Source organism: Bombina bombina, chromosome 11 (assembly GCF_027579735.1).
Source record: "Bombina bombina isolate aBomBom1 chromosome 11, aBomBom1.pri, whole genome shotgun sequence".
NCBI classification, from domain to species: domain Eukaryota; kingdom Metazoa; phylum Chordata; class Amphibia; order Anura; family Bombinatoridae; genus Bombina; species Bombina bombina.
In genome coordinates, this window is record NC_069509.1 from 91413585 (window position 1) to 91440143 (window position 26559).

At 41.1% G+C, this 26559-nt stretch overlaps 1 protein-coding gene across 1 annotated transcript in view; it reads right to left on the reverse strand.

The window, feature by feature from the left end:
* Positions 1–26559, reverse strand: part of CFAP70 (cilia and flagella associated protein 70) — a 576575-nt gene that overhangs the window by 39985 nt on the left and 510031 nt on the right. The window contains exon 24 of the mRNA XM_053694219.1: positions 7645–7746. Within this exon, the coding sequence (XP_053550194.1) occupies positions 7645–7746 (102 nt within the window). The remainder of the gene's footprint in view (positions 1–7644; positions 7747–26559) is intronic.

Here is a 26559-nt window from a genome sequence, read left to right on the forward strand (position 1 = left end):
ACACATATAAAAAGTGCCCGCCACTGCCTAAATAAAATCCTCCCAGAGGATTAAGTGTCCCAATAAAGTTGCATCTCGTTCTGTTAATTTCTTAAGTGCCCATCTCCTAACCTAGAAGATAAAAAGGCACTTACCTGCAATCTAGCTGTCAGGCAGGACGACAGCTTACACGGTGTAAAAGGACGCCACTCCTCACAGAGACCTGTAGAAAGAGAAAGAACAGAGTAACCCTACTCTGGATTTCTATACCATGGGCAGCAAATATGTTAGGAAAACGCAGCTAGGCCCACCTCACAAGTTCCTAACTGCTTTAAAGCCACCACTACCCTGTTGAAGAGATTAATGTGGACTACGGCTAGACGCAAAGAAAACTTGCTTGTAACAAAAGAATCCAATTTTCTTCAGACACCAGAACTTCACATCCTCCATTGACAGAGGCAAAGACAATGACTGGGGATTGTGGGAAGGGGAGTGATACTTAACAGATTTGCTATGGTGCTCTTTGCCTCCTTCTGCTGGCCAGGAGTGATATCCCCACTAGTAATTGATGATGTTGTGGACTCACCATATCTTAGGAAAGAAATTGCCCATAAATATATCCATAAGAATAAAGGATAATACTAATAATGTCCCCAGGCTCAGGTAGATGAAAACTCCATATTACAGTGTGTTCACATGTCCTTGAGCCTTGCTATATATAAGGAAAAGTTGCCTAATAGCCTCTGCTGTGGGGCAGACACAGCATCTTCAGATCTGACAGCTTCATCCAGACTTCTGACAGGGACCTGAAGTAGAAGGAAAACAGTGTAAAGCTCAACACTGGTTGCCAGATGGGGGTATTAGCATGCATTGTTGAAATGAGGGCAAAGAAGTTCCCTGCGACATTCAACAGATAACAGCTACCAATACTCTTACTAAGAGGTTTACATGGACACAGCATTAACCCCAGTCCTATCTTTAGTGGGAAACTACCCATTAAAGGACTAAAATTACTTTAAAGCTCTATATTCACCTCCTCCTAGTTAGAGGCAAAGAATGACTGGGGGATTATATCTAATGGGGGAACAGTTAAGCTCTGGCTGTGGTATTCTTTGCCTCCTCCTGGTGGCCAGGAGGTGAATTTCCCAACAGTAATTGAATGGACTTGTGGACTATCCATGCCATTGGAAATAAATAACATACATTGATTCACTTCAGAAGCAGCTATGGGCTCCAAAACCTCAGTCTTATAAAAAAAAAAATTAAAAAAAATTAAAATTGGCAAACCAATGAATGCAAGTCTGAATAGATAAAAGGTCACTATTCAATGTATTCAAGAGATCAAATTTGTATTATGGCAAATTTAGTCATTATTTTTTATAAAATGCATTTACAACAGAATGATTTAATTCATAAAATGGCCTTTCATAAAAAATTATCATGACAAATACAGTGAAAATAAACTATATAATAATATATTACCAGTTAAACCTCAGAAATTTTATAGTTTAAACCTATGGTTTAAAGAGGTTCTGTAACTCTTATACATTGATTTAGCTGGTGCTTCCCAATTTAAGAAAACAAATAACAAAATGTATGCTTATCTGATAAATTATTTTCTTTCCTGACATGGAGAGTCCACAAATCCATTTAATTATGAGTGGGAATTCAACTCCTGGCCACCAGGATGAGGCAAAAAAACACCCCAGCAAAACTGTTAAGTATCACTCCCACTTCCCATAAACTCCCAGTCATTCAGCCAAAGGAATATGGAAAAAGAGAAGAGGACACAAGGAGTATAGAGCTGCCTGAGGTTTAAAATTGACAAAAGCCGTCTAAAAATTAAATTAAGGGCAGTTTGTGGACTCTCCATGCCAGGAAAAAAAAGAATTTATCAGGTAAGCATACATTTTGTTTTCTTTCCAATGGCATGGAGAGTCCACAAATCCATTCAATTACTAGTGGGAACCAAAACCCAAGCTAGAGGACACAGAAAGGAAGGGAGGGAGAACAATACAGGTGGACCTAAACAGCTATCTCATAAGTCAATCGAAATAACACTTCTTAACCAAAAAGAGTAGAAGAGGTGGCCTTCTGGCCCTTATGTTTACCAGAGAACACAACAAAACGGGCAGTAGATTGTTGAAAGTCTCTAGTTGTCTGCAGATGGAACTGCAGAGCATGCACAACATCCAGGTAATGCAACAGACATTCCTGCTGAGAAGAAGGATTTGGACAAATGAAGGAACAACAATTTCCTGATTGATATTGCAGTCTGACACCACCTTAGGAAGAAATCCCAACTTAGTATGAAGGACCGCCTTATCCGCATGAAATATAAGGTAAGGGGGATCACACTGCAGAGACGAAAGCTCTGAGACTCGACGAGCAGAAGAAATATTGAGAAGAAACAAAACTTCCCAAGAGAATAATTTAATATCAACAGAGTGCATAGGCTCAAACGGAGCCTGCTGCAGAACCCTAAGAACAAGATTAAGGCTCCATGGAGGAGCAACTGGCTTAAACACAGGCCTGATTCTGACTAAGGCCTGAACAAAGGATTGAACAACTGGCAAGTCTGCTAGATGTTTAGGCAAAAGAATCGACAAGGCAGAGATCTGACCCTTTAGGGTACTGGCTGACAAGCCTTTCTCCAGGCCCTTCTGAAGAAAGTACAGAATGCGGGGAACCCTCACCCGACTCCAAGAGAAACCCCTACATTCGCATCAAAATAGGTATTTACGCCACACCTTATGGTAAATCTTGTGAGTTACCGGCTTACGAGCCTTAATCATGGGATCAATAACCTTTTCCGAAAAACCTTGTCTAGACAAGACTAGGCGTTCAATCTCCAAGCAGTCAGCTTCAGAGAATCTATGTTTGGATGTAGTAAAGGACCCTGAAGTAGAAGGTCCTTTTTCAGAGGCAATTTCCATGGGGTAAAGGACAACATCTTCACCAGGTTTGCAAACCAAATTCTGCAAGACCAAGCTGGAGCAAATAGATTCACCGAAGCCTGCTCCTGTTTGACACGGGCTATCACCCGAGGAAGGAAGGCAAATGGAAAAAACAGGTAAATTAGACCGAAGTCTCATGGAACTGCCAGAGCGTCGACCAGAGCTGCTTGTGGAACCCTTGCTCTTGATACGAAATTTGGAAGCTTGGAGTTTAGACGAGACGCCATCAGATCCATCTCCGGAACTCCCCACCTGATAGTTATCATTGAAAATACTTCCGGACGGAGGCCCCACTGCCCTGGAAGAAAAGTCTGCCTGCTCAGAAAATCCGCCTCCCAGGAGTCCACCCCTAGGATGTGGATGGCAGAAATGAGGCAATTGTGAGACTCTGCCCACTGAAGAACGTGAGACACCTCCTTCATAACTAAGGAGCTCCATGTTCCTCCCTGGTGGTTGATATATGCCACCAAAGTAATGTTGTTCGATTGGAATCTGATAAACCAGACCAAACTCATTTGAGGTCAAGCTATCAGAGCATTAAAGATGGATCTCAACTCTAGGATATTTATAGGGAGGGCAGACTCCTCCTGAGTCCAAAGTCCCTGAGCTCTTAAGGAACCCCAAACTGCTTGCCAGTCCGAAAGGCTGGCATCCGTGGTCTCAATCTTCCAAGATGGTCTCAGGAAGTACGTGCCCTGGGACAGATGGTCCTGGGAGATCCACCAGAACAGAGAGTCTCTCGTCTTGGTTGTCTAGGACTATCTTCTGAGAGAGGTCCGAGTGTTCTCTGTTTGATTGTCTGAGCATGCATAACTGTAGAAGTCTCAGATGGAAACGAGTAAAAGGAATAATGTCCATAAAAGCCACCATTAGACCAATTACTTCCATACACAGAGCCACTGATGGACAGCCAGAGGACTGAAGTGAAAGACAAGCAGCAAGAAGTTTGGATTTTCTGACCTCCGTCAAGAAAATCTTCATGGAGATCAAGTCTATGACCAACCCCAAAAAACATACGTATTTAGCACCAAGGAACTCTTTCCAGATTCACCTTCCACCTGTGAGAACAGAGAATCGACAATAAAGAATCTAATGGGATATTGCTAAATAAAAAAAATGGTGCCTTAACCAAGATATCGTCCAGGTATGGAGCCACCGCAATACCCTGAAAACTGACCACTGCCAGGGAGCCCCTAGAACCTTCGTAAAGATTTGAGGGGCAGTGGCAAGGCCGAAAGAAAAGGCTACAAATTGGAAGTGCTTGTCCAAAAAGGCAAACCGCAGGAATTGGAAAAGTTCCTTGACAATAGGAACATGAAGATACGCGTCCTTCAGGCCAATGGTAGTGAAGAACTGACTCTCCTAAACCAAAGGAAGAATAGAACGGATAGTGTCCATTTTGAAGGACGGAATCTTGAGAAATTTGTTGAGACACCTGATGTCTAAAATTAGTCGGAATGTTCCCTCTTTCTTGGGAACCACGAACAGGCTGGAAGAGAATCCTCAACCCTGTTCTGCCAATAACCAGAGAAGCGAGATCCTTTACACAGTTTAAGAAAACCTGTCTCTTTACCTGGTTTGCAAGTAATCTTGACAGGAGAAATATGCCAAGATTTGAATCCTATCCTGTATCCATGGGAGACTACTTCCACTGCCCAAGAATCCCAACCTAGGACCCTACAGGATGTCATGGACAGAAAATTAAAATCTCCTCAGCGAGAGAAAGATTAAATAATCCTCTTAGAGCCCCAGGATCACTAGGCTCCTTATACATATTTATATATAACATCGGACAAAATATGTCACAGACATAAAATAGTGTCCATAAAACAACATAGGTTAACTAAAAATAAACTTATTAGTGTCAAAAGATCACGCAAGAAGTATATACGTGTCATATGGGACAAGAATGTCACAGATATTAGTAAATATAATTTCAATATGAGAAAGATTAATATATGGAGTCCCTGTACGAAACAGAATAACATAGAAAAACATTATTATGAAATAATATCTATATGTTACGGTATAATCAAAAATGTATTGAGCCCATATATATATATATATATATATATATATATATATATATATATATATATATAATATGGCAGCGCCTTAAGGTCACTTAGATAAGTATTTTGCAAGATACAAAAAGAAATATGTGTACTACATAATACAAATACAGGATGAAAACTCCTCAGAATGAGATAGTAATGCACCCTTCTGCAGATTATGTTAACCAGAATCTGAAGAGCTTTAATAAAATAGACGATAAATACACAAATCGCAACTATATGTTAGTACAAAACAGGGAAACTATACAACAGAAAGAGACTGATTAAAGTCTGATGATAAAGCCGATAAAAAAATAAAAGTCTTGAACACATAGCAGCGGACAGCTATAAAGGGATAGAAAATCTAACTCCCAAATCAGTTGAATAAACATTGAAACCCGCTCTTATGAAACTGCAATCTCTTATCAATTATAAAATGAGAGGTGTAAAATATATATGCGTGCAGTCCGATCTACAAAAAGTAGGGGAAGACACAAATTATTACCCCCTTCTTGCTCTATCGTACCTATGCAGCATAGATACGATAGACCAACGGTAATACACCTTACCGCTATCCTACAGGACCAAGAGATCCCAGGCTGAGAGTCTCACTCAAACTACAGGGAGTGGAGCGCGGACTTTTCCTTTAGAATACCAGTATAGAGATTTCGGAGCTCCGTGACCGAAATTACCTTGTCACGCTGCCACTCCAGCCAAACAAAGTATTTTGAAGAGAGCGCCTACAAACAAACTATTGACGCCAATCTGCTCCGCACAGAACTCTGTACAAAAACAATATTCAAACAAGGTCCCACAGAAAGTAGACTGTCTATCTCGACAGACCGGCCAAGAATGCCTACGGCAAATATACTTGTGGTCGGAAGCGAGGATTTTTATCCGCACACCGCCGCAGAATTATGACAAAGGCTCCGCCGAGAGCAGGGGCCTCTTGCTCTAAAGTAATACAAAGTAGGACCCATAAACTTGTATAAGAGCAATGCAGCCCGCTCCGGTATACAAATAAAGGTCTTCGACCAGAACCAGAGCGACCGCAAAGTCTATATCAAAGGGTGGAAAATCATAGAGCAACATGTATTAAACATGCATAAATAAAAAGAGAGAAGCGCTCAACCTGGGAACGAACAATAGCATAATAGCTTGTTCTTTGGCTAGTTACCACCCTAGAAGCAGAAGCTAGAGGGATATGGCTGCACCTCACTGACGAGGCCCACAATAGGCCGAAATGTACGTCTGGGGTTTTGCTGTTCCTCTTGTTCAGAGAGGGATTGCCTGGTATTTCGGGGCTGGACTGTACTGTGAAGTCAGGATCAGACTGATATGCTACAGGAAAGTTCTTCTCTGTGAAAGGCACATATTGAGCAAAAAGAGGCTGCTTCTAGGGTGGTAACTAGCCATAGAACAAGCTATTATGCTATTGTTCGTTCCCATGTTGAGCGCTTCTCTCTTTTTATTTATGTATTAAACATGCCCCACAGTCTGATTAATCGGAAAATCGCACCAAAGGACATAAATAGAACCCCTTCATGGTGCCAACACAGAAAAGGGCCCCAAGGCACCTCCCGTGGCGGGAACCGCAGACATAAGTGCGAATGCCAACAAGCTAATGGCGCTGTAAGCACCTCACTAAGCTCAATAAAGCATAAAAGTAAAATCCTTTCCTGCGAACTTGCCCTCACATCCCCTAGTGCAAAAAGGATTGGACCGTTACACCATCCCACAAACTAATATAGACTAGTAACCTATGGCAAGGAAGCTATGAGGCGGATGCAATAGAAAAAACTTCAGTACCCCCAGAGCTAGCTTTGTTCAATAATGGTTTTAAAGAACTGTATTACTGTGCTTAAAACACAACATAGAAACCTCCCACATGGCCGGAGCTCCGATGCCATTAAAGGGAAAAGGCTTACTAGTTGTTCCAATTCTAATCTAGGAACTAACACATGCAGCACTCTATAAATACTGCCTAAACTTAATCCCAACGTTGAAGAGATTATCTCATAATAGCCCCCCACAGACCGTAAAATAAATAGAGGGATTAACCCCCAAAGTGCTGGACCTTCTCACCTAGAAGGGAAACACAATTACCTCTGGAGTTCAGCTGCTGGGCAGGAACAGCATCTCAGGTATGACAGACTCAGCCGACCTCTGACAGGAACCTGGAGAAAAAGAATTTCAGAGTAACCAACCCTGGATTTCTGTATAGGGGTTAGCCTAAATGTTGGTAGAGAAGTAAGGACTACCTCACCGACTTCCAACTGCTAAAAGCCACCACTACTCTTACTAAAGAGGATTACATGGGCACAGAATTGCCCCAATCCTTGCTTGCAGGTAAACTACCCATAAAAGGATTAAATATCTTCAGACACCATCTTTGCACATCCTCCTGATGTACAAGGCAAAGAATGACTGGTGGTTTATAGGAAGTGGGAGTGATACTTAACAGCTTTGCTGGGGTGTTCTTTCCCTCCTCCTTGTGGCCAGGAGTTGAATTCCCACTAGTAATTGAATGGATTTGTGGACTCTCTATGCGACTGAAAAAAAAGTTAGTCTTAAAAATGATACATAATGATTTGAGTAGATAACATGAAAAAAGTGAGCTTATGTCTCTTGGAGCTCTGAAATTTCTATCTCACCTTTAAGCAGACAAGAGTTAGGTATCCCCACACTTCTGCATTGGTGTTGTTTAAAGCATTGGCTTCTGAAAAGGCGTCACTTGCTTCTTTGAGCTCATCCAACTAATAAAATAAACAAAATAGTTAAACGTTAAAGTACATACATATCCACTTACACACGCACACACATACATAAACACACCCACACAGTGAAATGTTTTAGAAAACCTACATTTTTCCAGTTATTGAAATGTAAGCAGTTCAAGTAAATAACCTGAAATGTTACAGATGTACACGGTAAAAGAAATCAGTTTAGGTTACCAAAATAATGTACATTTCAGTAATAAACAAATGCCTTTTTTTCTGGGGACAAGTAATAGGTTAAAGGGACATGAAACCCAAATGTTTTCTTTCATGATTCAGATAGAGAATACAATTTTAAACAACTTTCCAATTTACTTAATTTATCAAATTTGATTTGTTCTCTTGGTATCCTTTTGAAGAGGCAGTAATGCATTACTGGGAGCTAGGTAATGCATTGAGTGAGCCAATTAAATGAGGCGCATATATGCAACCACCAATCAGCCATAAGGTAATAATAGCCTTTATGTTGGCATTTTACTGCTGAAGATGCTGCATCACACCATGGCCCAAAAGTAGTCTTAGAGATTTATTAGTCCCCCTTCTTAATGTTACATGAATGTACACAGGTCCAAGAGTGGCCTTTTGTCCAATTGGGGAACCCTATAACATAAAACTGAGAGTTAATTTATGAAGGCTCATATATTTTGCAGACATCACTTAATGTCCTGAAATAGTAGATATTGTTTTGCATTGAGTATAGCGAACCATGTCCGCCGCACATTGATAAATGCTGATAGCATATGCTGTGGGCATTTATCATTGCACCAGCAGTTCTTGTGAACTGCTGGTGCAATACTGCCCCAATGCAGATTTGCGGCCAATTGGCCGCTAGCAGGGGGTGTCAATCAGAGGCGGCGTATGAGTTTAGGAGCAGCCAATCGGCTGCTAGCAGGGGGTGTCAATCAGAGGCGGCATATGAGTTTCTTAACTACGGTTTCCGGCAAGCCTGAAGGCTCGCGCGGAAACAAAGGGAACAGGGGTCATTCGACCCTTGTTAAATAGACCCCTATGTCTTTAGTCAATACTATTTCAATGTTAATAGCTTTGTTCTCCTCCTTTTGTACAGTGCATTCTTTGTTGAGGCCCAAGAGTGGCCTCATTAGCTTGAGAAGGGCATTTCAACTTTAAAATCTAAGTAAAAATGAGGATTTTATAGTAATTGAGTGCCTATTTGAGTCTATATCTAGTTAAATCTAGCATATAATATTCTCTAAGGTTAATACCTATGACTCGTTAGTACTTCTTACTACTATTGCTATTTGTACTTATGTATAAATGTATATATTCAATTTGCCATACAATATTGTATACAAGTTAATTTATGTGAAACTTGTTTGTAACGCACTCTATTTCTGGGTTCTTGTAATGTATATCCTCAATAAAAAAAAAATAAAAAAAACAAACATATCCATAACAATCTGCTTTTTCTTAACAACCCCAACCAAGAAAGGTCGCTATTATTATTATTAAATCCTTAAGGACCAACGATTTACCCTGTTTGTCACTGGTCTTTCTATGGGGATTGCATTTTTAATAGTGCTGACTTGCCGTCAGCGGCAAGGCTGCACTATTTCCGGTGGCCAGCAGGAAGGAAGGAGGGTATAATAGTGTGGTCCCACCACTCACACTATGACCCGCGCTATTATAGTCTAGAAAACCGTTAACAACCATCATTAGGTTCCTTAATAAAGTCCCATGGGTTTTAATATCATTTTTATGCCGATGACACCCAAATCTACCTCTCTGCACCAGACCTACCTCCTTCCTTACTAACCCGTGTCACTAACTGTCTTTCTCATATCTCATCTTGGATGTCCTCTCACTACTTTAAGCTAAATCTCTCCAAAAATGAACTCCTTATTTTTCCCTCTTCTTCCAAAATATCCACCCCACAATTTTCTATAACTGTTGATAATTCCATCATTACCCCTACCCCGCATGCCCGATGTCTTGGGGTCACACTTGACTCAGAACTTTCCTTCACTCCTCACATTCAGTCCTTGGCTAAAGCCTGCTGCTTCCACCTTAAAAACATCTAAATTAGACATTTACTTACACAAGACACCACTAAGATTGTAATCCACTCTCTCATCCTTTCCTAATTCCATTGCTTTCCCCTTGAACCCCTTAGAATGTAAGCCTATGAGCCCAGCTGTTTGTAGATTGCCTTCATAAAAACCGACTACAAAAGTGCAACTCTCGTCAGGGCCCTCTACCCATTTGATCCCTAAAAATGTTATCCTGTATACCAACTATGTTTATAGTGCTGCAGAATCTGTTGGCGCTCTACAAATACCTGTTAATAATAAAATAATAATAAAGACATACACGGTACGTTGTGTATGTATGCATATTTCCATACAACTTGCTTGTTATGGTCACTTCTTGCAAAAAAAACAGAATTTATGCTTACCTGATAAATTACTTTCTCCAACGGTATGTCCGGTCCACGGCGTCATCCTTACTTGTGGGAATATCTCTTCCCCAACAGGAAATGGCAAAGAGTCCCAGCAAAGCTGGCCATATAGTCCCTCCTAGGCTCCGCCCACCCCAGTCATTCAACCGACGGACAGGAGGAAAAATATAGGAGAAACCATATGGTACCGTGGTGACTGTAGTTAGAGAAAATAATTCATCAGACCTGATTAAAAAAACCAGGGCGGGCCGTGGACCGGACACACCGTTGGAGAAAGTAATTTATCAGGTAAGCATAAATTCTGTTTTCTCCAACATTGGTGTGTCCGGTCCACAGCGTCATCCTTACTTGTGGGAACCAATACCAAAGCTTTAGGACACGGATGAAGGGAGGGAGCAAATCAGGTTACCTAAACGGAAGGCACCACGGCTTGCAAAACCTTTCTCCCAAAAATAGCCTCCGAAGAAGCAAAAGTATCAAATTTGTAAAATTTGGCAAAAGTGTGCAGTGAAGACCAAGTCGCTGCCTTACATAACTGATCAACAGAAGCCTCGTTCTTGAAGGCCCATGTGGAAGCCACATCCCTAGTGGAGTGAGCTGTGATTCTTTCAGGAGGCTGCCGTCCGGCAGTCTCGTAAGCCAATCGGATGATGCTTTTAAGCCAAAAGGAAAGAGAGGTAGAAGTCGCTTTTTGACCTCTCCTTTTACCAGAATAGACGACAAACAGAGAAGATGTTTGTCTGAAATCTTTTGTAGCTTCTAAATAGAATTTTAGAGCACGGACTACGTCCAAATTGCGTAACAAACGTTCCTTCTTTGAAACTGGATTCGGACACAAAGAAGGTACAACTATCTCCTGGTTAATATTTTTGTTAGAAACAACCTTTGGAAGAAAACCAGGCTTAGTACGCAAAACCACCTTATCTGCATGGAACACCAGATAGGGCGGAGAACACTGCAGAGCAGATAACTCTGAAACTCTTCTAGCAGAAGAAATAGCAACCAAAAACAAAACTTTCCAAGATAACAACTTAATATCTATGGAATGTAGAGGTTCAAACTGAACCCCTTGAAGAACTGAAAGAACTAAATTTAAACTTCAGGGAGGAGTCAAAGGTCTGTAAACAGGCTTGATCCTAACCTGAGCCTGAACAAATGCTTGAACATCTGGCATAGCTGCCAGTCGTTTGTGTAGTAAGACAGATAAAGCAGAAATCTGTCCCTTTAGAGAACTCGCAGATAATCCTTTATCTAAACCTTCTTGCAGAAAGGAAAGAATCTTAGGAATTTTTATCTTATTCCAAGGGAATCCCTTGGATTCACACCAGCAGATATATCTTTTCCATATTTTATGGTAAATCTTTCTAGTTACCGGTTTTCTGGCCTGAACCAGAGTATCAATCACAGAATCTGAAAACCCACGCTTTGATAGAATCAAGCGTTCAATCTCCAAGCCGTCAGCTGGAGGGAGACCAGATTTGGATGTTCGAATGGACCCTGAACAAGAAGGTCCTGTCTCAAAGGTAGCTTCCATGGTGGAACCGATGACATATTCACCAGGTCTGCATACCAAGTCCTGCGTGGCCATGCAGGGGCTATCAAGATCACTGAGGCCCTCTCCTGTTTGATCCTGGCTACCAGCCTGGGAATGAGAGGAAACGGTGGAAAAACATAAGCTAGGTTGAAGGTCCAAGGCGCTACTAGTGCATCCACTAGAGTCGCCTTGGGATCCCTGGATCTGGACCCGTAGCAAGGAACCTTGAAGTTCTGACGAGACGCCATCAGATCCATGTCTGGAATGCCCCATAATTGAGTCAATTGGGCAAAAATCTCCGGGTGGAGTTCCCACTCCCCCGGATGGAATGTCTGACGACTCAGATAATCCGCTTCCCAGTTTTCCACACCTGGGATGTGGATCGCAGAAAGATGGCAGGAGTGATTCTCCGCCCATTGTATTATTTTAGTTACTTCTTTCATCGCCAGGGAACTCCTTGTTCCCCCCTGATGATTGATATACGCAACAGTCGTCATGTTGTCTGATTGGAATCTTATGAATCTGGCCTTTGCAAGCTGAGGCCAAGCCCTGAGAGCATTGAATATCGCTCTTAGTTCCAGAATGTTTATCGGGAGAAGAGACTCTTCCCGAGACCATAGTCCCTGAGCTTTCAGGGATTCCCAGACCGCACCCCAGCCCATTAGACTGGCGTCGGTCGTGACAATGACCCACTCTGGTCTGCGGAAGCTCATTCCCTGGGATAGGTGGTCCAGGGATATCCACCAACGGAGTGAATCTCTGGTCTTCTGATCTACTTGAATCACTGGAGACAAGTCTGTATAGTCCCCATTCCACTGTTTCAGCATGCACAGTTGTAATGGTCTTAGATGAATTTGCGCAAAAGGAACTATGTCCATTGCTGCAACCATCAACCCTACTACTTCCATGCACTGAGCTATGGAAGGACGTGAAACAGAATGAAGAACTTGACAAGCGCTTAGAAGTTTTGACTTTCTGACATCTGTCAGAAAGATCCTCATTTCTAAGGAATCTATTATTGTTCCCAAGAAGGGAACTCTTGTTGACGGAGACAGAGAACTTTTTTCTATGTTCACCTTCCATCCGTGAGATCTGAGAAAGGCCAGAACGATGTCTGTATGAGCCTTTGCTTTTGAAAGGGACGACGATTGTATTAGAATGTCGTCCAAATATGGTACTACTGCAATGCCCCTCGGTCTTAGAACCGCTAGAAGGGACCCGAGTACCTTTGTGAAAATCCTTGGAGCAGTGGCTAATCCAAATGGGAGGGCCACAAACTGGTAATGTTTGTCCAGAAAGGCGAACCTTAGGAACTGATGATGTTCTTTGTGGATAGGAATATGTAGGTACGCATCCTTTAGATCCACGGTAGTCATAAATTGACCTTCCTGGATAGTGGGTAGAATGGTTTCCATTTTGAACGATGGTACCCTGAGAAATTTGTTTAGGATCTTTAAATCCAGAATTGGTCTGAAGGTTCCCTCTTTTTTGGGAACTACGAACAGATTTGAGTAAAATCCCATTCCTTGTTCCGTCATTGGAACTGGGTGTATCACTCCCATCTTTAACAGGTCTTCTACACAATGTAAGAACGCCTGTCTCTTTATTTGGTTTGAGGATAAGTGAGACATGTGGAACCTTCCCCTTGGGGGTAGTTCCTTGAATTCCAGAAGATAACCCTGAGAAACTATTTCTAGCGTCCAGGGATCCTGAACATCTCTTGCCCAAGCCTGAGCAAAGAGAGAGAGTCTGCCCCCCACTAGATCCTGTCCCGGATCGGGGGCTACTCCTTCATGCTGTTTTGTTAGCGGTAGCAGGCTTCTTGGTCTGCTTACCCTTGTTCCAGCCTTGCATCGGTTTCCAGGCTGTTTTGGACTGTGAGGCATTACCCTCTTGCTTAGAGGATGCAGAATTAGAGGCCGGTCCGTTCCTAAAATTACGAAAAGGAACGAAAATTAGACTTATTCTTGGCCTTGAAAGGCCTATCTTGTGGGAGGGCGTGACCCTTTCCCCCAGTGATGTCTGAGATAATCTCTTTCAATTCTGGTCCAAAGAGAGTTTTACCCTTGAAGGGGATGTGAAGCAATTTTGTCTTGGATGATACATCCGCTGTCCAAGACTTTAGCCAAAGCGCTCTGCGCACCACAATTGCAAACCCTGAATTTTTCGCCGCTAATCTAGCTAATTGCAAAGCAGCATCTAAAATAAAAAACGTTCCCCAAGTTTATAAGTGTGAATTATCAGCATAAACATGTATAAAATGTCCAAATAAAGCAATCGATTTAGCCCATAAAAGTGTCTACCTGTTTTATAGCCCATATTAAGCCCTTTATTCTGTTTGAGACTAAGAAAATGGCTTACCGGTCCCCATGAGGGGAAATGACAGCCTTCCAGCATTACACAGTCTTGTTAGAAATATGGCTAGTCATACCTTAAGCAGAAAAGTCTGCTAACTGTTTCCCCCAACTGAAGTTACTTCATCTCAACAGTCCTATGTGGAAACAGCAATCGATTTTAGTTACTGTCTGCTAAAATCATCTTCCTCTCACAAACAGAAATCTTCATCCTTTTCTGTTTCAGAGTAAATAGTACATACCAGCACTATTTTAAAATAACAAACTCTTGATAGTAGAATAAAAAAACTACAACTAAACACCACATACTCTTAACCATCTCCGTGGAGATGTTGCCTGTGCAACGGCAAAGAGAATGACTGGGGTGGGCGGAGCCTAGGAGGGACTATATGGCCAGCTTTGCTGGGACTCTTTGCCATTTCCTGTTGGGGAAGAGATATTCCCACAAGTAAGGATGACGCCGTGGACCGGACACACCAATGTTGGAGAAATTAAATCTGCAGCAGACATCTCAACAAATGCCAAAATATGAAATCCTTGTCGTCCTGATAAATAAAATTCACACAAAAAAGGAAAGAGACAAATATCTCTTGCTCCAAATAAAACCTGAAGATAAACTTCAGAATGCAATATAGAACTTGCTTTGGCAGCACCTTGTCCTGATGAAACATTAAATAGATTTCCTCTAATGATAAGTGTTCAAGTTCCACAACTCTTCTTGGTGCTATAATAGCCAAAAGAGATGAGTCCAGAAAGAGTCTTTACTCTTAAAGGTATGGAGGAGTAAAAGCAAATCCCAAGGAGGTGTGAGTCTGCTATGATGACAATTAATTCTGATCAATGGTTTTAAAAATGAACAGTGAAAATAAATGTAACTCCTTTAATTGTAGTGAAACAACTGTACCTTCTTGACAGTGGTAAATACATTTTACAGAGACTATTAAGAAAGTACTCCAATATCTATTAAGTAAAGTTAAATGCCAATTTGTTTGATGTGTTTGAATTCCCATGAACAATTAGTGGACACTTTCTAAATTTCAGCAGGGTAGAAACCATAAATTTGACAGACATGTCTTCTTCAGTCTGGGCCACTAAGCCTCTAAGGCAAACTTCTCTGGACAAGGATAAAGAGCTGCCTGGCTTTAACTTTCAGCTCTGACGAAGTGCTGTGGATATAGCACAAAACACTGTTTGACTTGCTGTGTACTTACTAGTGACTTTGAATGTGATTTTGTTTTTACTACAAGATAGAATAAAATATAAGTTTTAATGTTATCCTTTATGGTGTCTGCTTGGAATTGATTGTGATTGAACTTTCAAAACATTTTCAGAATCATAGCAATGTAAGGAAAGATGTGTGCCAAAAAATTATTCCACTTGCAACTTCAGACACAGGCTCCTAGTGAATTCTGAGACAATGCATTTAAAGTGGACTTCTTCAATTGATGACTAGAATTTGTGAAAATGTGGTGCACTAGTAGCTTTTTCATAAATGAGACTATCCTCTGGAGCATTTTCCAATCTAATAATTATGAATGAACTAGTCTACTTCTGGAGACCTTGAAGATAAAATAATGTTATGCCTGGGAGATTTAATAAAGACATTTTTTTAGAGGCTCCCTGAAGCAACTGAGAACTTCTTATCCCTCTCTGTTTCTTAACAGATTATATGCAGTCAATTACTGGAATAGATGTTCCTCTGCTGAAGGCTTATGTAAGATGACAAAGGTTCTAGGAGACTCAGCAAAGATCTGGCTAATGTATTAGTTGGCATTCGCTCTTCTGATTTTCTGGATAACTATTTATTCCCTGGAAGATAGGATAGGATGTTGAGAATTTTTCATTATGTACTCTTGAATGGGTTAAACATAAATTTCTCTTCTCATAATTCTTGAGTGATTTATTAGACTAGTGGTAAAGTATTATCTTTAGAAGCAGGAGAGCTTCACCCCAAAATATATTTTGGTGTGGGTGTTGCCCTGTCCTGTCCAGCACATCTTGTTGGTATACTGACTTCTAATCTAAAATAAGAAACATCTTTTATAAATCGATTTCTAGCTTTTGAACAATCAAGCAAACACTTTTGACATTTAGATTATTTTTTCCATACCTTATATTTTGTAAAGAAAATTATTTCCCTTTCAACTTTTATCCTACTTTATTTTATTCTATTACTATCTACTAATAAAACAGGATTTTTAGTAAAGATAAATTGATTTGAAAAATGTCATATACATTACTTTTATGTACTTAGTTCCATGGCTATTTTAGGCAGAGACAGAAGTCTTTTGTTTCCCTAACTGCAGCCTCCAAGTCAAATTACAAAACCACCAGATATTTGTTGAACTATTTCAAGGCTCAAGCATTTTTTGGCTTCTGGATAGAAAAAGGCATGAAAACAAAAATTAAAACTTTTAAGAAACAGAAAATTCTCACAATGATTTTAATGAGCAACAGGGGAGTAAAAACTATGCAGACAAAGATGTGTGCAATAAATAATTTTCATAAATGTTAAGTAATTAAACATCCAAACATAGGGGCATGTCCACGCAATGACTCGGAGCAGTCGCACATTTAGGGACTCGAGGAGTTTTCAATAATCCACCGGTTATTTTTTGCAACTTACAGCATCCATAAAAGAAACATTAAAGGGACAGTTCACCCAAAAACTTTCTCCCCTTTAAATTATTCTCAATGATCCTTTTTACCTGCTAGAGTGTATTAAATTGGTTGCAAGTAGCTCCTTTACTCATATTTCAGCATTTGAAATAGCTGATTTAGCTTGTGGTTTCCCAACCTATACTGAAAGTTTTGATACTGGCGTATACGCTATTGAATAGCCTAAGTAAACACAGCCAGCAGAATAGATTACACCCTCAGTGGGGGGCATGATAGTTAAGTAATAAAATTATCATTGTTACGGTACCAACAGGATACCAAGGGTTGATACCAGGGAACAACGTCCTGCATAGGGAATCAGCAATTCACAAACCAGCCAGTTTTCAGGTTTAAACAGAATGTCATTTATTAAAGGCTATGCCTAGTATTTATGCAGGTCTGACCCCCCCCCCCCCAGATGGGGGTTGAAAGACTGTTGTACATTACATGGAGGGAACAAGCCCTTTGACATGATACAATAGAATTATATTACTTAAACACTTCAACCACAAGACACTCTTGGCTCTTCTTATCACTTAGGCGTTTTCTCTCTGAGGGTGATCAAACAATGGAATTCTTATCACTAACTAAATTATGGTTGGAGCCAGCAACTTGTGTTTAGAAAATAGTTTCTTAAAGCTAAACACAGTTAACTCCTTCAGTCCTGACAGAAGGGTCTGTCACATAGCTCCCCCCTTGTGGAACACTCCGGCAGACCCGGCTTGACCCTTTTGTGGGTCAACCTGGGGATGACCGGACTAGGAGGTGGTAGGCATGTCAGTTTGCTGGGACAATCCATCTGTATTCCCGTTATGAGAGAGAATTCCTGTCCATACAAACAAGGGTTCAAATTCCTCAGTGCCCAGACCAGGGCCAAACAGTCCTTCAAAATCCCATTAGCTTCTTTACGAGTTTTCTGTACCTGCTTTTTATAGGTATCCACAATCCCTTCATACTGACATAGGGTGCCCTTGAGTTGCTGCACCTCACTATGAGCCAGCGTCAGCTTCTCCTCAAGTGTCGCTAAGTTTGTCTTTAAGGTTTCATGTCCCACTCTCAAGCTGGTGTTTTCTGCAGTCTGTCGGTGCAGCTTGTCTAGCAGAGATTCACGTTCTAAACGTGCTTTTTCCTCTGCGCTCCTCTTCTCCTTCATCAGCGCATTGTAACGGGACCTCCACATATCAATAGCGGATAGAGATTTACTGAGCTCAGCGTCCTGGGGCTTAGCAGCAGGTGGGTCAGTCTCTGCTGCACGGATCTGGGCACGGGTAGTCACAGGGTTAACATCAGCGGGACCCATAGGAGCGTAGGCAGAAACAAGGGGGGCCAAGTCATTTCCAAGAAGAACATCAACAGGTAAGTCCTTCTTGACCCCCACATTCACAGGTGTAGCGCCCACTCCCCAATCCAAATGTACCCTGGCAACAGGTAGGCTGAACACATCGCCCCCTGCTACCCTCACAGCCACAGTGTCTCCAGTGTACTGTTTCTCAGACACCAAGTTCTTTTGAAGCAAGGTCATGGTAGCACCAGTATCCCGTAGACCACTGACCTTCTTCCCATTCACTTTAACCAGTTGCCGGTTATTCCGGTGGGCAGCTTGCACAAGGTCTGCCTCATGTAGGATGCTCCAGCATTCTTGCGCCTCTACGTAGCGGGCCGCAGGCTGAGGATTACGTGGGATTCCACCGGCGGGTCTTCTCCAGGACTGCGCTTGGTTCGCTACGTTTAGGGGACACTCTGGTCTTTTGTGCCCTAGTTGCTTACATCTAAAGCACCGAATAGGTTGTGAGTAGCACCGCGAATTGAACAGGGCTCTCTGAGGGTAGTTTGTGGCCGGAGGCCGTGTGGTATAGCGGTGCGCCGGGGTTTGGTAACTGGCAGCTGCTGGGGTGACTGGGGGTCTGTACTCCACTCTAGCAGGGGGCTTAGTGGTAGCAGTGTCCAGTTTGCGGGCATCCGTATACTCATCTGCCAAGCGAGCCGCTTCCTGCAGGGTGGAGGGTTTACGGTCCCGAACCCACTCTCGAACTCCTGCGGGTAACTTGTCGAAGCAATGTTCCAACAGGAATAGCTGCAGCACCTCTTCCCCAGATATGGCTTGGCACCCCGCTATCCAGTGAGCTGCTGTGCGGTGCACCTTACATGCCCACTCAAGGTAGGAATCTCCAGCTAATTTAACAGTGTCTCTGAACCGCCTCCGGTATGCCTCCGGTGTAACCGCATACCTGGAGAGCAGAGCCTCTTTTATAGTATTATAATCCCCGACTTCCTCATCTGGAATGGCCCGAAAAGCCTCACTGGCCCAGCCGGATAATTTTCCAGATAATATCGTGACCCAGTCCTCTGCGGGTACCTTGTGTAGTGCACATTGCCTCTCAAAATCCGCAAGGTACCCATCAATCTCTCCTTCTGTTTCCAGGAAGTTTTTAAAAGCTGCAAAATTTACTTTTCTCTTTTCCATCTTAGTCAGTATTGTAATAATCCCCCTCTTCCTGAGGTTACTGGCTTGTGTAGTTGCTCTTCTGGGCGATAAGGTTCATTCTGTCGCTTGCCACCAATTGTTACGGTACCAACAGGATACCAAGGGTTAATACCAGGGAACAACGTCCTGCATAGGGAATCAGCAATTCACAAACCAGCCAGTTTTCAGGTTTAAACAGAATGTCATTTATTAAAGGCTATGCCTAGTATTTATGCAGGTCTGACCCCCCCCCCCCCCCAGATGGGGGTTGAAAGACTGTTGTACATTACATGGAGGGAACAAGCCCTTTGACATGATACAATAGAATTATATTACTTAAACACTTCAACCACAAGACACTCTTGGCTCTTCTTATCACTTAGGCGTTTTCTCTCTGAGGGTGATCAAACAATGGAATTCTTATCACTAACTAAATTATGGTTGGAGCCAGCAACTTGTGTTTAGAAAATAGTTTCTTAAAGCTAAACACAGTTAACTCCTTCAGTCCTGACAGAAGGGTCTGTCACAATCATTTTCCATTGTTCTCTCTATGTATTGAGCTTTGGTGTTCCAGACAAATATAAGATAAGGAAGTAAGTCTGTGTACATAAAAGTGATAACATAATGAGATCTGATATTACCTGAAGCTCAACCTATTGTAATAGGCTGTGGTTTCAAAGCACAAAACCAGCTACTTCAGATACACAAATAAACCCGAAAATGCAATTTCTCAAATATTTTATACTCTGCAGTTGGTATAACAAGTCATTTAAAATACATTTATGGAAAAACAATTTTACAGTGTACTGTCCCTTTAATATTATTGTGTATTATATACAGCAGATCTCATTGCTACTAAACTTGCTGTGTTTATGATTCCGGAGCCACGGATTGGACATCTAGGGCATACAGTGGCGGCTACTTCCTGGGCCAGAATCCTCCCCTGGTAGCTTGGGTTAAACAGCCACTTTTGAACCATAGAATATTGAAGCATTACACCACAGTATTATCCTATGAATCTGTGTTTACACTTCCACACATACATTGGCCTCTACTTATCAACGTGTCTACTTTACCTGCCTTCGCCGGCCCAATACGCCCGCCTAAGCTCGCCTACCATCGCCGCTGCGGACCTGAATACGTTTGCCAAAGTTATCAAAAAAGCTGTGCACCAAGTACGGGGCGATGAGCAGCGGACTCTGATAGTTATCACTCATCCGATCTTGCTGCTCTTCGGCTTTTTTACAGCTTTATTGACAAGCTGTCACTAAGCACCCACACTAACTACACTGTTCTACCCCCTATACCGGCGCCCCCGGAGCCCACCGCAACTGAATAAAGTTAGTAACCCCTAAACCGCCGCTCCTAGACCCCGCCGCAACTCTTATAAATGTATTAACCCCTAAACCGCCGCTCCCGGACACCGCCGCCACCTACATTATACCTAGTAACCCCTATCCTGCCCCCCCCTATACCGCCGCCACCTATAATAAAGTTATTACCCCCTATCCTGCCGATCCCGGACCCCGCCGCAACTAAATAAATTGTTTAACCCCTAAACCGCCGCTCCCGGACCCCGCCGCCACCTATATTAAACTTATTAACCCCTAATCTGCCCCCCCTACACCGTCTTCACCTATAATAAATGTATTAACCCCTATCCTGCCCCCCCTACACCGCCGCCACTGTAATACATTTATTAACCCCTATCCTGCCCCCCCTACACCGCTGCAACCATAATAAAATTATTAACCCCTAAACCTAAGTCTAACACTAATCCTAACACCCCCTAACTTAAATATTAATTAAATACATCTAAATAATATTTTTCTTATTAACTAAATTATTCCTATTTAAAACTAAATACTTACCTTTAAAATAAACCCTAATATAGCTACAATATAAATAATAATTATATTGTAGCTATCTTAGGATTTATTTTTATTTTACAGGCAACTTTCAATTTATTTTAACTAGGTACAATAGCTATTAAATAGTTATTAACTATTTAATAGCTACATAGATAAAATAAAGAGAAATTTACCTGTAAAATAAAAACTAACCTAAGTTTCAATTACACCTAACACTACACTATACTTTAATAAATTATTCCTATTTAAAACTAAATACTTACCTGTAAAATAAACCCTAAGATAGCTACAATGTAATTAATAATTACATTGTAGCTATTTTAGGATTTATATTTATTTTACAGGTAACTTTGTATTTATTTTAGCTAGTTAGAATAGTTATTAAATAGTTATTAACTATTTAATAACTACCTAGCTAAAAGAAATACAAAATTACCTGTAAAATAAATCTTAACCTAAGTTACAATTAAACCTAACACTACACTATCATTAAATAAATTAAATACAAATACCTACAAATAAATACACTAACTAAAGTACAAAAAATAAAAAAAGAACTAAGTTACAAAAAATAAAAAAATAATTTACAAACATTATAAAAATATTACAACAATTTTAAGCTAATTACACCTACTCTAAGCCCCCTAATAAAATAACAAAGCCCCCCAAAACAAAAAAAATTCCCTACCCTATTCTACATTTAAAAGATACCAGCTCTATTACCTTACCAGCCCTTAAAAGGGCCTTTTGCGGGGCATGCCCCAAAGAAAACAGCTCTTTTGCCTGTAAAATAAAAATACAACCCCCCCAACATTAAAACCCACCACCCACACACCCCTATTCTAACCCACCCAAACCCCCCTTAAAAAACCTAACACTACCCCCCTGAAGATCTTCCTACCTTGAGTCGTCTTCACTCAGCCGAGCCGAATTCTTCATCCAATCCGGGCGATGTCTTTATCCAAGCGTGGCGCTGAAGAGGTCCATCATCTGGCTGAAGTCTTCATCCAAGCGGGGGGCTGAAGAGGTCCATCATCCGGCTGAAGTCTTCATCCAAGCGGGGGCTGAAGAGGTCTTCCATCCGGCTGAAGACATCTATCAAGCGGCATCTTCAATCTTCTTTCTTCCGGCTCCATCTTCATCCCGCCGACGCGGAACATCCTTCCTCCACGACGAACTCCCGACGAATGAAGGTTCCTTTAAGGGACGTCATCCAAGATGGCGTCCCTTTAATTCCGATTGGCTGATAGGATTCTATCAGCCAATCGGAATTAAGGTAGAAAAATCTCATTGGCTGATTCAAGTTCAATCCGCAAAAGGCCCTTTTAAGGGCTGGTAAGGTAATAGAGCTGGTATCTTTTAAATGTAGAATAGGGTAGGGATTTTTTTTATTTTGGGGGGCTTTGTTATTTTATTAGGGGGCTTAGATTAGGTGTAATTAGCTTAAAATTGTTGTAATATTTTTATAATGTTTGTAAATTATTTTTTTATTTTTTGTAACTTAGTTCTTTTTTTATTTTTTGTACTTTAGTTAGTGTATTTATTTGTATTTATTTGAAGCTATTTGTATTTAATTTATTTAATGATAGTGTAGTGTTAGGTTTAATTGTAACTTAGGTTAGGATTTATTTTACAGGTAATTTTGTATTTATTTTAGCTAGGTAATTATTAAATAGTTAACTATTTAATAACTATTCTAACTAGCTAAAATAAATACAAAGTTACCTGTAAAATAAATATAAATCCTAAAATAGCTACAATGTAATTATTAATTACATTGTAGCTATCTTAGGGTTTATTTTACAGGTAAGTATTTAGTTTTAAATAGGAATAATTTATTAAAGTATAGTGTAGTGTTAGGTGTAATTGAAACTTAGGTTAGTTTTTATTTTACAGGTAAATTTCTCTTTATTTTAACAAGATAGCTATTAAATAGTTAATAACTATTTAATAACTATTGTACCTAGTTAAAATAAATACAAACTTGCCTGTAAAATAAAAATAAGTCCTAAAATAGCTACAATGTAACTATTAGTTATATTGTAGCTAGTTTAGGGTTTATTTTACAGGTAAGTATTTAGCTTTACATAGGAATAATTTAGTTAATAAGAGTTAATTTATTTCATTAGATTTAAATTAGATTTAATTTAGGGGGGTGTTAGGGTTAGACTTAGGTTTAGGGGTTAATAATTTTATTATAGGTTGCAGCGGTATAGGGGGGGCAGGATAGGGGTTAATAAAAATATTATAGGTGGCGACGGTGTAGGGGGGCAGATTAGGGGTTAATAAGTTTAATATAGGTGGAGGCGGGGTCCAGGATCGGCGGGTTAGGGGTTAAACTATTTATTTTGTTTTGCGGCGGGGTCCGGGAGAGGCAGGATAGGGGTTAATACGTTTATTAGGGGTGGCGGCGGTATAGGGGGGCAGGATAGGGGTTAATAGGTATTATGTAGGTGGCGGCAGGGGCCCGGAGCGGCGGTTTAGGGGTTAACAGATTTCTTAGAGTTGCGGTGGGGCCCGGGAGCGGTGGTTTAGGGGTTAACAGATTTATTATAGTGGCGATGGGCTCCGGGAGCAGCGGTTTAGGGGGTAATAACTTTATTTAGTTGCGGCGGTGTAGGGGGGGACAGATTAGGGGTGTTTAGACTCGGGGTACATGTTAGGGTGTTAGGTGTAGAAACTACCATAGGAATCAATGGGATGTCTGGCAGCAGCGGACATGAACTTTCGCTATGGTCAGACTACCATTGATTCCTATGGGATCCGCCGCCTCCAGGACGGCGGTTTGAAAACCAGGTACGCTGGGCCGGAAAAGTGCCGAGCGTACCTGCTAGTTTTTTGATAACTTGCAAAAGTAGTCAGATTGTGCCGCACTTGTGTGCGGAACATCTGGAGTGACGCAAGAATCGATCTGTGTCGGACTGAGTCCGGCGGATCGAAGCTTACGTCACTAAATTCTACTTTTGCCGGTGTCTAGGGCTTGATAACTAAGGCGAATCAGCCTCGCCTCAAATACGCTGCAGAATTCCAGCGTATTTGACGTAGACACGTTGATAACTAGAGGCCAAAGTCTGGTGTTGGCATCTTTACTACAAGACATGAAAGAATTGCCTCATGACAATCACCAAATCTCCAAGAACAAGAGCTTACGGCAGGCACTGCAGACGATAAAGACATAAAGCCTAAGCCCTGCAATAGTGAATCCCCCAACTTAGGCTGAATCTACGACACTCGTAGATGGCACATACAAGAGCAGACACATTTTGCACCAACATGCAATATTTTATCATGACAGGCACTTCTCTATACCAACAGATGGGGAAGGTACTCCCTCCTTCAGAGCAACAACACAATTGATCTTGTTGGTCTTGTCACAGATTGTAAATATAAGACTGCCACAGAAGAGCCTCAAAGAGGACAATCAGATAACACAAGTAGCCGACAATACACCCCAGATCACCATAAAGCTTCCAATAAAACAGGCTTATGGGCTTATGGTACTATAGGACTTCAGGCCCACGACTTAGCAAGTAAGCATACCTATATTCCAGACCCAAAGCAGAATAAGCAGCCTCCTGCTAAAAAAATATTGGGTCATACAACAATTTAAGTGGTCAATGGAATGTGTGGTCAGGCTTACCCCCTGATAGACTTGTGCGCAGATCTTCCTATTGCCCACGGTCTAAGATTCAGGAAATTTTCAATGACCCTTAAAACGCCCACAAATGAGTAAACTGGCTGAATTGGACTAACATGTATGTCCCTACTTATTACTTACTTTAGTTAGCTGTTTAAAGTGTGTATATGTTGTGTTATTTGTTTAAAAGGTTCCTTATTTATATGTTTCATTTGATTTGGTATAGCTGTGGAAGATGATATCTGTATTTGGCTTGTGGTTGACACTTTCTTTAGTGCTAGATGTAGTTTGCACTCAGAGGAAATTATATAAGTGCTGATAGGAATGTGCTTAGCTGGAGGTGTCCCTTGGATAACAGGAAATCTGGGAGATAAGGGGTGAATAGTGGTATGGAGACCATGGGTGAAGATTAATTGTTGTGAGGTCTGGGGTTAAAAGTATTTGTTGAATGTGAACAGCAGACAAAGTCTAGTGGAGTGATTGTGGAGGTGTTCCAGCATAATAATGGTTACATACTGTTGGTTAGGGTTGTTTCTTTTATTTAGCAAAAATGTTCATTATAATCACATAACATATCAGCAATGTGAATGAATGGCAGTCTTTACTTTAATGGCTGGCCATTATATTGTTTTCTTGGTAGGTGATCTATCCTCTATGACACTTGTTTCAAAGCTTGGCCAGGCCAGTCCACTGGATAGTGGTTTAGTATAGTACGAGCCCCTCAGCTTTAGTGTACAACAATGTGTTTTCAATGATTCTAATGGACATTAGTTATTTTAACCATTTGTATTAAAATTAAACTTAAAGGGAAAGTAAACCCATATTTTTATTTCATGAGCCAGATAGAGCATGCAATTGTAAGCAGGCAGGGGGGTTATCTAAGTGCTCGGGGAGGGGGTGGGGGGTTGGCTATTGAGGGGGGGGCAGCTACACTACAGAAAAAAAGAAAGAAAAAAAAAAAAACATTATTTGTGACAAACAGGGTACTGGCAGACAGCTTGCCAGTACCAAAGATGGCGCACTATAAGGTAGAGGGGGAGGGTTAGAGAGCTGTTGGGGGGGATCAGGGAGGTTGGGGGCTAAGGGGGGATCCTACACAGCAGAATAGATAAAAAAAAAAAAATAAAAAAAAAAAATAAAAAAAACCTTTTATTTTAGTACTGGCAGACTTTCTAAAATTAACCCTGCAAGCTCCCTACAAGCTACCTAATTAACCCCTTCACTGCTGGGCATAATACAAGTGTGGTACGCAGCGGCATTTAGTGGACTTCTAATTGCCAAAAAGCAACGCCAAAGCCATATATGTCTGCTATTTCTGAACAACGGGGATCCCAGAAAAGCATTTATAACCATTTGTGCCATAATTGCACAAGCTGTTTGTAAATAATTTCAGTGAGAAACCTAAAGTTTGTGAAAAAGTGAACATTTTTTTTATTTCATCGCTTTTGATGGTGAAATGGTGGCATGACATATACCAAGATGGGCCTAGATCGATACTTTGGGTTGTCTACTACACTACACTAAAGCTAGAATTAACCCTACAAGCTACCTACAAGCTCCCTTATTAACCCCTTCACTGCTAGGTATAATACACGTGTGGTGCGCAGCAGCATTTAGCGGCCTTCTAATTACCAAAAAGCAACGCCAAAGCCATATAAGTCTGCTATTTCCGAACAAAGGGGATCCCAGAGAAGCATTTACAACCATTTATGCCATAATTGCACAAGCTATTTGTAAATAATTTCAGTGAGAAACCTAAAGTTTGTGAAAAAATTGGTAAAAAAGTTAACTATTTGTTTTATTTGATCGCATTTGGTGGTGAAATGGTGGCATGAAATATACCAAAATGGGCCTAGAT